Source organism: Scardinius erythrophthalmus (genome assembly GCF_964197995.2).
Source record: "Scardinius erythrophthalmus genome assembly, chromosome: 13".
Lineage (NCBI taxonomy): Eukaryota > Metazoa > Chordata > Actinopteri > Cypriniformes > Leuciscidae > Scardinius > Scardinius erythrophthalmus.
The window spans coordinates 9,285,254-9,299,463 of NC_138233.1; the positions used below are offsets into that span (position 1 = coordinate 9,285,254).

The window sequence follows — 14,210 nt, forward strand, 5'->3', positions numbered from 1 at the left end:
CGGAACCAGTTTGGTGATTGCCTCCAGCCGGAGCAAAATTGCCGTGATGCGGAGATGACGCGGGCATTTTGAACAGCAGGAACAACAGGAATAAAACTAGACCAGAAAAATGGGAAAGTGCAAGGAAGACAAACAATTTAGGACATGGTTGCAGCCCGCTGGTGGTCAAAATAAAGAAGGATTTTGCAGTGTTTGTAAAAAGGTATTTAAGTTGGGTAGCAACAATGGGAATCAACGCCGTAAAATCTCATATGCAGTCTGACAGCCACAAATCGACGGAAAAAGGATATATAAAATATCCGTGGTTAGTCATGGGTCGTGTATGGCATAAAAAAATGAAAAAAAAAAAAAAAGGCATTAAAAAGCATTAATTTTAAATTGAAGATACCTGCAGAAACCCTGGGTACATGTTATTTAGTTTTTGTTTTAGTCTCTTATCCTCACCAAGACTGTAATAAAAAATATTATTACAATGTTATTATTGTGTAATATTTAAAATAACCTTTTTTTATTTTTTTTATTTAGCAAAGATTAATATTCAGTGGCAGTCACATGATCCTTCAGAAATCATTCTAATATGCAGCTCAAGAAATATTTCTTGTTATTATCGATGTTAAAACCAGTTGTGTTGCTTAATGTTTTTGTGGAAACCTTGATATTTTGTTTTCAGAATTTTTTGATGAATAGAAAGTTCAAAAGAACAGCATTTATTTGAAATGATTTGTTACATTTTAAATGTCTTTACTTTTCTCTTTCGATCCATGCGTCCTTGCGGAGTAATTTATTTAAAAATAATTAAAAAACCTTACTGACCCTAAACTTTTTAATGGAGGTGCATATAATAACAAAGATGGTCACATGATATATCACAGTATACACTGACAAGTCTGACATCATAGTCGTAGCGGTTTCTGAAGGACCAACATTCAAACTGGACAGTGGAAAGAACTTTGAATATGTCTAAATAGTATATCAAATCTTATATATTAAAATATGAAGGACAATCTTGTTTTCCATATATCACTTTGAAAGTGAGAAGATGAATGCAGAAATAACATGCTCATGAACTTATCTCTTGATGAATAACACTGCACGTGTAACATTTTGTCTACGCAGGGTAACGCATATGTAGACAGCGTCACCTATAACGGCTCCACTCCTCTGCACATTGCTGCAGGACGGGACTCAACCAAACTGAGCGCGCTTCTAATGGCTGCAGGTGAGGAATTATGTGTGTTCATTCATAACTTACATGACAGGTTAACAATAACTGTCTTTGCCTGCTGCCATTAACGATTTATATATAGATCTGGTAGAATCATTCTAAAGCAAATTCATTATCATTTATTAAAGATGTTTCACGACTCATCCCAAGTCGTACATTTTATAATTGTGTCCATCCATAGTTAGTAGATTAATTTACCATTACATGGTGTAACCAACTAGTGTTGTGTGCTTTGCTTTTAGGAGCAGATCCTCATAAGGAGAACTTTGAACCGTTGTTCTTTAAAGATGATGAGCTGTGTGGCACATGCGAGGACGAGGAGGAGGATGAAGGCTATATTCCCGGGACGACCCCTCTGAACATGGCAACTTCCCCAGAGGTGGGTTTCCCAAATGTAGGTTGTAATGTAATTGTACTGCTGGTTGTCATTGGTTGTGAAAATAATGTGTGGTCTGTTCTGACAGGTGTATGATATTCTTAACGGAGAAGAGTATCAGCCCAACACTATCGTCGTTCCACCGCAAGGTATGAGCTCCAGTTTTTGTATTCTTGTCATGCTTATTTATTTATTTATTTTACTTTTTTTTTTACTTTTTTTTTTTTATTGTTCAGGGCTTTTTAGGTTCAAAAAGTTATGTAAATCAATAAAATCTTGGCATGGAAGTAACATTTATTGTGGAAATATAATAATATAAGTATGCTCAGCTCTAAATATTTTATAAACTATTTAATTACTCTTCATAAACAAATTTTAAAAACCCTTATCCAATTATCATGAAGTCAGTGGACTGGAAAAGTCATGGAAATTAATTTAAAGAGGAAAAATTAGAAAAATTCTGAAATTTACTGGAGCTTCATTACTCCAGTCTTCAGTGTCACATGATCCTTCAGAAATCATTCTGATATACTGATGTGGTGCACAAGAAACATTTCTCATTATTATCAAAGTTGTTGTACTGCTTTAAAACAGTTGTACTGCTTAAAATTTTGCTGAAAACCGTGTTTATACTTGAATATTTTATTTTGTAAATGTCTTTACTGTCAATTACTGTGTAATGTAATGCATCTTTGCTGAACAAAAGTATCAAAATCTCACTGACCCCAAACATTGGAAAATTAGTGTATGTTGGGAACACGTAGCAGTTTTTAAAAATGTGTGGCCCGTGTTGGCAGGTGACATGAAGAGCTTGAGCTCTGACACGAAGCAGGAGCTGTGCCAGGCACTGGAGGGCCAGGCGGGAGGCTGGGAGAGTCTGGCTCATGCTCTGGGGCTTGGGATCCTGACCAGCGCCTTCAGGCTCAGCTCCTGCCCTGCTGGAAAGCTGCTGGACAGCTACGAGGTAAACAAATTCACTTCCTTTTTCAGTCTTGCACAAACACTGGACAGTAGTAAGAAAAAGTAGTTGTCTTTTAATCTGCTCTTAAAGGGATATTTCACCGCTGGAAAGATGAATGTGTATTTAAATTGGGTCATTTATGTAGTAGAAATGTAAAATTATTTTAGCACCTTCTAGACTGAGAAAAGCCAGAAAATGTATTTTTGACTCATGTGGATGAAAGACAACGACTCCCAAAATGCACTTGCTTTGCTGCCCTACGAGGCCACTCCCAAGCCACACCCACCAGTTACACAGGGCAGTATCAGAAGAAATGATGCAACTAGGCTACTAGTTGACTTGAAACTGAAAAGACGCCATTTTATCGTGAGATCCCCCTATGGGCGGGTTGAAAACATGCGGAACGAGCTCCTCCTACTGGCTGTAGTCTCTCACCTCTGGACAAAAAAGCCTCCGATGACGCAAAATGATGATTTTTGCATCATCAGAGGGGTTTTTCCAGACACACAATACAGAAATCTCTCATCTCAGGGGGACATGAGGGAGGGAAGCACGGTCATTCGAAAATACTACTGGGTTTCTACTGATACAAAGCTTAATGCTAATTAGTGAAGTATCCCTTTAACTGATTGCCATCCTGCAGAAGCAACAGTGCTCAGCTGTTATGAACGAATTTGCATTGTTTTTAAAGTGGGGCAGTAAACGGATTTGAATTGTGTGTCTAAGAGAATTGATTTTCCCAAACAGATTAGATATAAGTGTATTTAATACTTTGTAGCACTTTAGGATATTCCTTTGTATTTTAAATGTATTTAATCTCAAAACTTCAAATGTTTAGAACTGAAAAAGTTCTTTATTATTTATGCTTAGGACTAAACCTGTCGACCCAATTATTATATTATATTATATTATATTATATTATATTTAGGCCTATCACAATTATTAATTTTATAATCATGGTTATTCTATAAAAGCAAGGGAATCATAATCAGCCAGGGAGTCAAGAATAAAGAATATACAAGAACACAAAGATAGTCAAAGGTCTTCCTTCATACAAAATGAAGGCTTGTGTGTTTATATTATATAATATTACATTACATTACATTATATTATGTTATATTATATTAATAATGCGTTAAAAAAAACATAGTAGGCTTACATTGTAAGTTACATGAACCAAACAGAATTAAATAGTTAATTGTGATTATTTGTATGACAATTCATTGTCAGCACATCGTCATGATTGTGACAGGCCATATCATATATCATATCTATATAATCAATCACAAGATATAACGAAACTGAGTGAACTGTTTTTTTGTTTTGTTTTTAAATATCCAGAAATACTGGATTGAAATATGACATTCTATGCTTAAAGCTAAACCTATTGATCCATATTTCTCAGAACGACATTAAAGATATTAATTCCTCTAACACTAACTATATCAGTAAGCTGAACTGTTATTTATGTGCTTCCTGTAGTTGCTCTGGTTTCAGCTGCTAATCATCTGTCTCCTTCAGGTGTCTGGAGGAACGGTGCGTGAGCTGCTGGAGGGACTGAAGCATGTTGGGAACAGCAGTGCTGTCAGTTTACTCCAGGCTGTGTGTAAGGAGCCTGAAGCTGTCCACACCACACCTCAGCTCACAGGTAATGTTGTTTGATATGTGCATTTCTGAGTGATGTGGCCTAAGTAGTTGAACATTAGGGCTGGGAAGCCAAAAGTTGTTGGTTCTAGCACACAAGGGGTGATCCATGAACCGTTACCATTGTGTCCTTCAGTATGCATAACCACGGGTTGGTCGCAGCAACTTCTCCACTGTAAGTCCATTTGGATATGTTAGTAAATGAGTAATTCGTCAAATCATATAGAAACAAAATCTGATCAGATACGCTTCGTTTAAAGCCATTTGTAACATTTAAAAAATGTTAAATGACAACACACTGACGTTCAAATGTTTGGGGTCTAAATTGTTTTTTGAAAGACATATTTTATGCTCACCAAGGCTGAATTTATTTATTAAAAAAATCAGTAAAAACAGTAATATTGTGAAATAGTATTAATTTTTAAGATGTTTCCTTTTTTAATGCACTTTAAGATGTAATTCCTGTGATGGTAAAGCTAAATTTTCAGCATTATTATTTCGGTGTCAAATGATCCTTCAGAAATCTAATATGCTGATTTGAAGAAACATTTCTTCTTATTATCAATGTTGAAAACAATTGTGCTGCTTAATATTTTAGTGGAAACTGCTACGTTTTTTCAGGATTCTTTGATGAATAGAAATTTCAAAAGATCAGCATTTATTTGACATAGAAATCTTATCCAACATTACATAAATGTCACTTTTGATCAATTTATTGCATCCTTGCTAAATAGAAGTATTAATGTCTTTCCTGAAACAAAACAAAAAAAACATAATACAAACTTTTGAAAGGTAGTGGAATGCAAATTGCTCAATTTCATAAACAGCGTACAGTTAGGCTAATAAATTATCATGATTTGATTATTAACACATTGACTACATAATATTTGAATCACATTTCTGCTGTAATCATTTTACAAAACCAGTAAGCCACTCAAGGCCACTGTGCCAAAGATTCAACTATGGTAAAATCACAGTAACACAAGGCCTTGACTGCTTTATTTATTGCTTTAATTTACATGTTGAAGGTACAAATGCTACAATGCCAGATAACATTTGAACCATTGTCTAATAGTGAAATAATATTTATTTTGTTTTATGTACCAGAACATAAACCTCAAAGATTCATGTTCTCGAAAGGTATTGTTTGCTCATTGGTGAGGCATTTTGGATCTTTTCCCAAGAGCATGTCGTCATTGTGAAATTTCGTGGTATGCGTGAGTTTTTTTTTTTTTTTTTTTTGTCCCACAATATGGTTTGTAAAACCCCCAGACTAAATCACTGTCAGTCTCGGGCCCCTCTCTCCGTAACAGTAATATCACGTTGTGGTCCTGACATTACCTCATGTGCACTCAAACATGATGTCAACAAAACAGCACTGCCACTGCATTCTGAGGGAGTTCCCCTCGGTCTCGGGGTGACCCGTGCTCACATATAGATTCTGCAGTGATGCCAGTGTTTCAGAGGGAAGTGGACACTTGAGAGGGGGATTCCCAAGAACAGAAGTGAAAGCCAGATATGGCACTTCTGGTTTTTGTCTCTGGTGCAGTTTCTTTGAAACAAGTCTTTCCACCTTACTGTCTGATATGAAGGGTTCATCGTCAGGGTTCGCTGGGTTTGTGTAAACCAGCAGGGGATTTTTTTTTGTTTTTTGTCTCGGTTTCCTTCTCGTGGTTGTCCATATTGTCGCGCCACATTGTTTGTTAAAAAAAAAAAACACCAATGTTCAATTAATATTGTGGGGTTCAAAAGAGGCCACGTGAAATTTGGGATTCTAAATCTGGAAACAAAGGTTTTAGGAAACATGATGTAAATGATGTGATGTGTAATATTTCATATTCTGAGTATTGTTGTTATTAATGCAAAATAGGGACAAACCCAATATTCTGACTATTATTTTATTTTTAGATTATTCTTTTATTTTTATTCAACTTGTCACTCAAGTGGTTAACCTGGTGATATTAGTTTTTGTTTAATGTATTTGATGTTTAATGTATATTAGTTTAATGTATTTATTTTGCAAACTTTTAGACCCATCTGTAATTAAATTTTATAATAATCAAATAAAACTATATTACGATTGCTTGTGATTCTGTGGTTTACGATTGGCAAGCAAACACAGTGATCAAAAAGAGATAATTTTGGCGCAGTACCATAGAATTCATAAGTGTCATAGCTTGAGAATATGTGCAATTTAATTTTTTAACATTTTCCTTTTATAAAGCAATTTTTAGGATATTTTTACTCTATATAAAAGTATTTTATTCTATATAAATAAAACGTGTATGTGTATATATATAAATAATTAGGGAAAAGATTTGAAATGCTTCTATGGTCATATTAATCTTTTTTTTTTTTTTAGGTCCAGGGCTCTGTAAGTCAATTCAGGGTTTGACACTGGGCCCCCATCAGGAGGAGAGTGGGATATGTGACAGCGGGGTGGAGACCTCTTTCTAGAGCCCCAGCTTTGGTCTCGCTGACTCCAAACACAATCGCACAAACTGAGGCCTGACCCTAAAGACCAGCTTCTCCCTCCTCACTACAGCAGCAGTGCCACTCAACCTCAGGACACGCCTCCAAAACCTTTGATTGGCCAGCGCCCTCTGTGGATGCTGCTCAGCCACGCCCAAAATGCAAATGAGCTCTTAACTCTGAGGAGTCCTTAAGCTGGGGAGTCCTCTGGCCATGGGGATTTTATTCTCTCTTTTTTTAGCTTTTAATATGAATAATACCAAACAGCACTTATTTTAAAGTTTTATTTTTTCCTTTTATAAGAGCTATATTATCTATAAATAGCTATAATATAGCTTTAAAAAGGTATATTACAGTGGCTGTTTTAATTTGTGCTTTAGCTGAACAATGATGTCCAGAGCCCAGATGTTACATAAAGAAACGAAATGTTTAGTTGGTTTATGATGTCTTGGACATTATACGATTCTCAGGCCTGATTTGCAAAAAACAAGAACATTTCTTGCTTCAAATGTTTTTAAATAAAAATTAACATCTGGTTTGATAAGTCTGCCCTCAACTATTTCCTTTTGTTAATATATTTTAAACAATCCGATTTAAGAACAGAACCTTCAGTTTAGATAACCTATTACGCAGACTTCCTCATAGTCATTTGCTTGCCAAGAGTTTTCTTTTGGAACTGCAATGCAATGACATACAGGAAGAGGAAGAGAGGAAAAGGAGGTCTACTGGATTATTATGACCCTCTGGACCAATCGAATCTGTTGGATGATGGAAAAAGTTCTTCCCTTCACTCACCCTTTCAGCTGTTATTTGGGTTGGCGATGGAATTTGTTTTGCATTTAGTGGTGCTACCTGTAATTCCTAATGTTTGCTCACGGGTTCTGATAAAAAAATAATCATAAGCTTTGAGAGATTATCCTCTCTTCCACTTGTTTGATTGATTTAAAAAAAAAAAACAGGAGGGTCAGTCCTGAGCAGTGATTAGAGTGTTTGACTAGATTTTGATCGAGTGTGTGTGGGCGTGTGTGTGTGTGTGTGTGTGTGTGTGTGTGTGTGTGTGTGTGTGTGTGTGTGTGTGGATTGCTTCAACCAGATGCCTCAAGTGCTTTTTAAGAAATATTTTTGTAGTTATATTTTTATCATTCTGTTATAAAAAGTGAAATCTCATTCCCTTCTGTTGTGTGTGAACTGTAGAAGACAAAACATCACTCCAATAATATGCTGATGTAGAATCCGTTCTATTCATGCATCACAGAATATTTAGAACTGATCCCAGATCAGCTGTCTTTCTTTTTGCTTTATGAAATGTTCTATACATGGCCTCTGACCTTTTAACTGACTCGGGGACTCGCATGTCACCAAAATGCTTTTAGCCGCCATAATATTTTTTCATACTATAAAAAATAATGTTAAAAAGAGCAACAAAACCACCCAATACCCCAGACTAAAGGTTTGACAGGCACTGTAATGTATTTTTGGCTGTAAATTGGTATTTATGTCTGTACCCTGTGAAGCAGTGTTGTACAGAGGGAAAATTGTGTGTGCTTTGTAACTGGTTTTATTGTAATACTTTTATAATAAAATTATTCATTGTGTACTAATGTTTTGAAATTGTATTTTACATCTCCTGTACTTATTGACTATCCATATTGCACACAAATTTGTGTCTGCTCCATAATTGATACAGCAATTTTCATTTTGCCGGTTGTTACCAGCAGATGGGGTCCTAACTTACTTTTTGAAACATCCAATTATTTATTTGAATTCTCATATACCTCATATCTTTTCACTTGTATATAATAGTATTTAGCTAATTGCAATAAGCTAACTGTAAGCCTGACAATAAAGTGTAACTTTTATCATTTATATAATTTAATAGACATTATTTTTCATTAACTTATTTTTCAACCAAGTTTTCCTTTTTCTTTTAGCAATTTAGTTGCCATAAGTATAGCTACACATAATGTTAAATGTGTATGCAGTTTGTTTTTGTCCTAATGTGTTAGCATCTGATACTGAGTGAAAGACGACTCTGAGAACGACTTCTACGAGTAGGCTACCATCCCACATACATTTATAAAACATGCTCATTTTAAACATTAGTTTATTTTCTTTCTTTAAAGAGTAACTGAAGAAAAATCTCGAGATCATTCGATGTAATTTGAAACTTTTATTGTTTGTTTTACAGTTTACAAAGCCACACCTTTATCCTTGGTTGACAATTTAAATGACAATCACTGGACTAGCATTGCTTCCTCGTTGTACCATTGAAATTTAGTCCCAGACTCCCAGGCCCTGTGAATTTTACCAACATTGGGCCATTACACTATTGCGTATTATTCCAGGTATGTTAAAGGCGTGTCATCAATGTGTTTAGCAATCTAAGAGGCACGTAAAAGAAATGTGTATGTTAACAGGAAGCCTACAAAGAGCTGTGACCACCCAATCTTTAGTTGATTGTATCTGTCTGAAGGTGTTTTTAGCTACACTTCAGGGACCAAAATTGCCTACAGAAGTTGGCTAAATCTGACAAAGCCTCCTTTTGGGGATGTCCTCACACAAGTAAAAAAAAGTACTATACTACTCTATGACATAAAACACTTATTATGAGTGTAAGTAAGCAGCCAGGAGGGCGTCGAACTCTCGCATCTGCAGAACATCATAATGTGCTGCGAGCGTCGACGTCACAACGGAATTCCGCATTCTAAAAACAGCCTGTGGATCCTGCTTGGAGCTCTTGTGTGTGTGTGGCAAGCTGTTTGAACATTTCGCCTGACAACTTGCCAGTATATTATTATATACTTCGCCTTGTTTTTATTTTGTTTATTACTAATAATCTATGAAAGCTTGTTTCCGCCAATGAATAAACATTTTTAAAAAGTTTACTTTTTTCTTAGAATTGAGTGATATAAACTCAATTGCGAGTTATAAAGTCAGAATTGTGTGGTTTAAACTTGCAACCGTGAATTTTAAAGTCAGAATTGCGTGATATAAACTTGCAATTGCGAATTATAAAGTCAGATTTATAAGAAAATGTCAAGTTGTGAACTGAATTTTCCTCAAAATTAGACTTTATAACTTGTAATTGTGAGTTTATATCTCAGAACTCTGAGTAAGAAGGCAATTGTGGGATATAAACTCATAACTGCGAGAAAAAAGTCAGAATTGCAAGATGTAAAACTCACAATTAAGTTTATGTCACAATTCTTACTTTATTCTGACAAAGATTCTGACATTGTAAACTACGGAGCCCCTAAAGGGACATGGTGAAGGAAAAAAATATGAGATGGAGGAAAAAATATTTGTCAATGTTTTGTGTTCCCCCAATAAACTTTTTGTTCTCTCGCAAAAACTTTTGCGATAAGCCGAGAAAAGCTCAAAAGGATCTGCAAGCAAAGTCAAAGTTTCTCGGGGAAACACAAAACATTTGCGAGAGAGCGCAAAAGCATTGAATTATTTATTTTTTTTTTCACCATGTCCCTTTAGTGGCTCCATAGTACACTCACAATTGTGAGAAAGAAGTCAGAATTGTGAGATAAAAAGTCACGATTATCTTAATTTAAATTTTATAGTAATCCAATAGTGACTAGAATCTAGTAATTTTTAATACTTTTTTTATACTAGCACGTATTCCTTTGCTTATACCTTTGCTATCAGTTTCTATCCCAATAGTTTTCACTGAAACAAATTGCGATATTCTATAGAGATTTCCAGTGCAGATATTAGATAAGGTACTATATGTATTCCAAAAGACCAGAATACATACTAGGATGAAGTGAACCGCTGATAATATTATATATAGATATATTATATTGGAATTCAATGGCAACCATTTGTGATTTGTTACCAATAAGAATAGATTTATCCAACCAGATCTCATGAGAAAACATTAGTATTTTAGTAGGTGCCGGTGGTGATTCATATTATGTAATTCGTCTGGAAATGTGATTTTTAGAAGAAAAAAGAAATGTGCTTGAAGGTCAATCTCTAAATCTTTATCTTTATCTTTGGAGCTAAAATGTCTCCTTGTTATTTTTTCGGACACATTTATTATCATTATGCTGGTGCTTAGCGGCAAGCTTTCTGCATCTTAATTGCATGATTTATAAACACCCATCAGTTAGAAAACACCCACAAATTTAGAAACGCCCACTTTTGTTCTGCAGAGACCCTATACCAGAGAATGTCTAATAAGGGGAGAACTTCCACTCTCAGTCAACTTCCGGCTTCTGAACTGGTTACAGTTCCACCCTGGTTCCATATGAGGGCGCTCACAGGACGAGTGCAGAATGAAGAGATAGAGATAGAGATAGAGATTTATTTATCCTTTCGGATAATTGTTCTGCACCATACAGTACGTCTGATACATTTATACATAAGACAATAAGACAATTTGACAAGACAGAATACAAAACAAAATATACAACAACATTTCCCTCACCCCAACCACCCCCACCCTACCACACCCCCACACATACACAGCAATGAAGGTCAATAGAGCTATACCCCTCAAAATCCACTTTTCTCAGGATATCATTTTTTTGTAGTAATTTGAATGTTGTATTCGAAAGGAGATGCAAAGAAATTACACATTGCTGGGTGTTAGATTTTTTAGTCACTTGTTTGCTTTAAAAAGTCTTTTAAAATGTCATTGACGTCATACACATCGTACCACCAGAGATACTGCTTTACGGCAATCCTTCAGTCACTTTGGTGCTTTCGTGCTCTGCACTTTCTTTTCTCTCGAGGCAGATAAAAGTGCCAGCAACCAAAATTTTTTTTGCTGCATTGGAAAAAAAAACTTGGGCCAAAAAGTCCGCCTTAACATTCTGGTCCCGCTTCGGATGCCACGATGCCATCAAGCCGTATCTCCAGTCGTAATCAGTCCTTCACTGACCAATCAGCGTTCATTAGCAGAATGCTAGCGTGTTATGGGCAACAACAACTCAACCTGTAAGAAATCGAAAGGACATAAGTACTCGTTCATTCAACTTTCGACCTATAACCCATGTTGAACTTGCAAAACCTACAATGAAATCTGAGATTTCTCAACGGCAATCGGGTGAAAGGGACAAATTTAGCCATCTAGCCCATAGACTCCCATTCATTTTGCATTCATGAGCGATCGCCCCCAGTGGAACTCTGGTGGAACTACAACCAAAATAAAATTCTGTACAATAGAGCTGGTAAGTCCCGCCCCTTCCGCTAACCCCGCTGGACCTCTAGGTTGAAAAATCGTCAATGCAAGTGAATGGGAGAAAATAATTATTTTCTGGTCCCGTTTGAATTATGCCATGAATGTGAACATATGTTGTCTGTGAATTTTTTATATAACTTTTTGTGTAAATAATGCTACAATTTAGTGGGTAGAAGTTTGATACGGTTAGACTTTGTGTGAGAGCACTTTGTGGACTACAACTCTTCGCTGCTTTCGATGCGTTTGAAACGTCAACACCACTCACACACGGACACTAGCTCACGGATCCCGCTAAACATGGCTGTGTCTTTGGTGCACTTCACCACCTTCTTTCAGGGAGAGGACAAAATCACTGAGGTTGGCGAAAACCACGGGTAAGTCAACTTTATGGGGTGACATCACATAGGCGACATGTAGTCTTTCTCGTGATGTCTTTTCCACAACTGCTAGCCGAAGAATCATACCATATACTGTCAAACTCGTAACACGAAAAGTTATATAAAAAATCCACAGACAACATATGTTCACATTCATGGCAAAATTCAAACGGGACCAGAAAATAATTATTTTCTCCCATTCACTTGCATTGACGATTTTTCAACCAAGAGGTCCACTTGGGGTTTTACGGATGGGCGGGACTTACCAGCTCTATAGGACTTAATAGGAGTGGCCAGGCTCTCCGTAGACGGGCTCTGCCTTTACTCTCCAAAGCCACACCTCCTCCAAAACATATGAAAGCACACAGACCAGAAGCAAGATGACCACAGACAACGTTATTAGATTACATCATGTGTCATTCACTGGTGTGAAAACTTTACAGTATACAGTGAGTAACAACAGTACTACAATAACAAACGTAAACAACTGTTTGCTTGTATACTTGTAACTGTATACTTGTAATTTCAAAGGAATACATATTAAAACGGCTTGCCATAGCTGAGGCTGCTAGTGTGAAGCTCGTGTGAATGTGTGTTTCTCTCTCTGGCCGGAGCTCTACTACAGGCGGAAGTTACAGGCGCTTGTGTTGGTGAAAATCTCCTCTGCTGAGAAAGTGAAAATCATCGTAAATAAGCAGCAGGCGTTTTATTACGATTAAAACCTCAGCGCATCATATGTGGACGCGGTGGCTTAATTTTCCCTCATGCATTAGCAGACTGCTGGTTGTCGTCGGTAAAAGCAGACTGGCATATTTATTGAGTTTGATGTCTGGTTATATGGTCAGATAGTGAAGCTCAGCCTCTCACAGTAACTAACTCGCGCTTTGATTGGAACGTTGAAACATTCTGTTACATTGATTCATTGTCGCGCGTTTCCGACTCTGACACACTGTAGCGGGAGAGAAGAAACATTCACTTTATTCAGTGATGACTCGGTTGGGTTTAACATAACTGCCAAATCACATATGTGACTTTCACAACAACCAATCTCGTGGAGCATTTTCTCTTGGCGTTTTGCGCTGGATTTTCCATTGGAACCGACAGAGATGGCAGACAGCGGTCGGGTGAAGATCGACAGCCCGAGCTCGAGCCCCGGACCCGGGAGGAAAAAGGCGCAGCAGTCGCCCGGTTCAAAGGCGCGGTACTCTGTCAACGCTCCCGGACACTGCTTTCGGAAAGTGACCCTGACCAAACCGACCTTCTGCCATCACTGCAGCGACTTCATATGGGGGATTGTTGGGTTTGTTTGTGAAGGTAAGATGCTTTATGGATTCACTTGGTCGGCATGTTTCATTCAGCAAAGCAATGTCAACAAAGTGTATCTTACAAAAAAAAAAAATGCTGTTGGTAGTATTATGGCGCAGTGATGGTATTAGACGACAATACTATGGTAATTTGTTATATACCATAGTATTGGACGAATACTCTCTAAACATCCTAAACACAATATTTGTGAGTTGGTCTTTTGAATGTAATTTGGGTCATTTAACTATTTCATTTAAAGTGCAAGTGATTTTGTTCCAAGTTGCATTTCCCCATACCACTTGATTGACAATTTTGATTGGCAGATTATTATCTGCGCACGTGCCATCCTGGAAAGGGAAGGGATGAAGAAAATATGTTAGAAAATAGATGGAGGATGTCAAGCAAATCAGTCTCTCCCCTCTACACCTCCCTCTCGACAGAATCGAATCTCTTGTCTACTAACATGGGGAAGACAGATTGATGCAGATCGATCCAGCACACTCCTCCTGTTGGACAGGAATCTGTGCAGGACGACACTTTGATGAGATCCATCTAATTGATGGAGGCTGGTGAGAGAGAGAGAGAGAGAGAGAGAGAGAGAGAGAGAGAGAGAGAGAGAGAGAGAGAGAGAGAGAGAGAGAGAGAGAGAGAGA

General features: G+C 37.0%; 2 protein-coding genes across 4 annotated transcripts in view; both read left to right on the plus strand.

Moving 5' to 3' along the window:
• The window catches only part of nfkb1 (nuclear factor of kappa light polypeptide gene enhancer in B-cells 1), a 35,410-nt gene extending 27,116 nt beyond the window's left edge, over nucleotides 1-8,294 (plus strand). For both annotated transcript variants that reach the window (XM_081383341.1, XM_081383342.1), the window contains exons 19-24: nucleotides 1,117-1,219; nucleotides 1,468-1,604; nucleotides 1,690-1,750; nucleotides 2,399-2,565; nucleotides 4,084-4,210; nucleotides 6,569-8,294. In XM_081383341.1, coding sequence (XP_081239467.1) covers nucleotides 1,117-1,219; nucleotides 1,468-1,604; nucleotides 1,690-1,750; nucleotides 2,399-2,565; nucleotides 4,084-4,210; nucleotides 6,569-6,663 — 690 coding nt within the window. In that variant the 3' untranslated portion in view covers nucleotides 6,664-8,294. The remainder of the gene's footprint in view (nucleotides 1-1,116; nucleotides 1,220-1,467; nucleotides 1,605-1,689; nucleotides 1,751-2,398; nucleotides 2,566-4,083; nucleotides 4,211-6,568) is intronic.
• Nucleotides 8,295-12,614: 4,320 nt separating this feature from the next.
• The window catches only part of dgkq (diacylglycerol kinase theta), a 25,037-nt gene continuing 23,441 nt past the window's right edge, over nucleotides 12,615-14,210 (plus strand). For both annotated transcript variants that reach the window (XR_014031291.1, XM_081381893.1), the window contains exon 1: nucleotides 12,615-13,630. Coding sequence is in view for 1 of the 2 variants with exons in the window: in XM_081381893.1 (XP_081238019.1) it covers nucleotides 13,598-13,630 (33 nt within the window). In the remaining variant the exon portion in view is untranslated. The remainder of the gene's footprint in view (nucleotides 13,631-14,210) is intronic.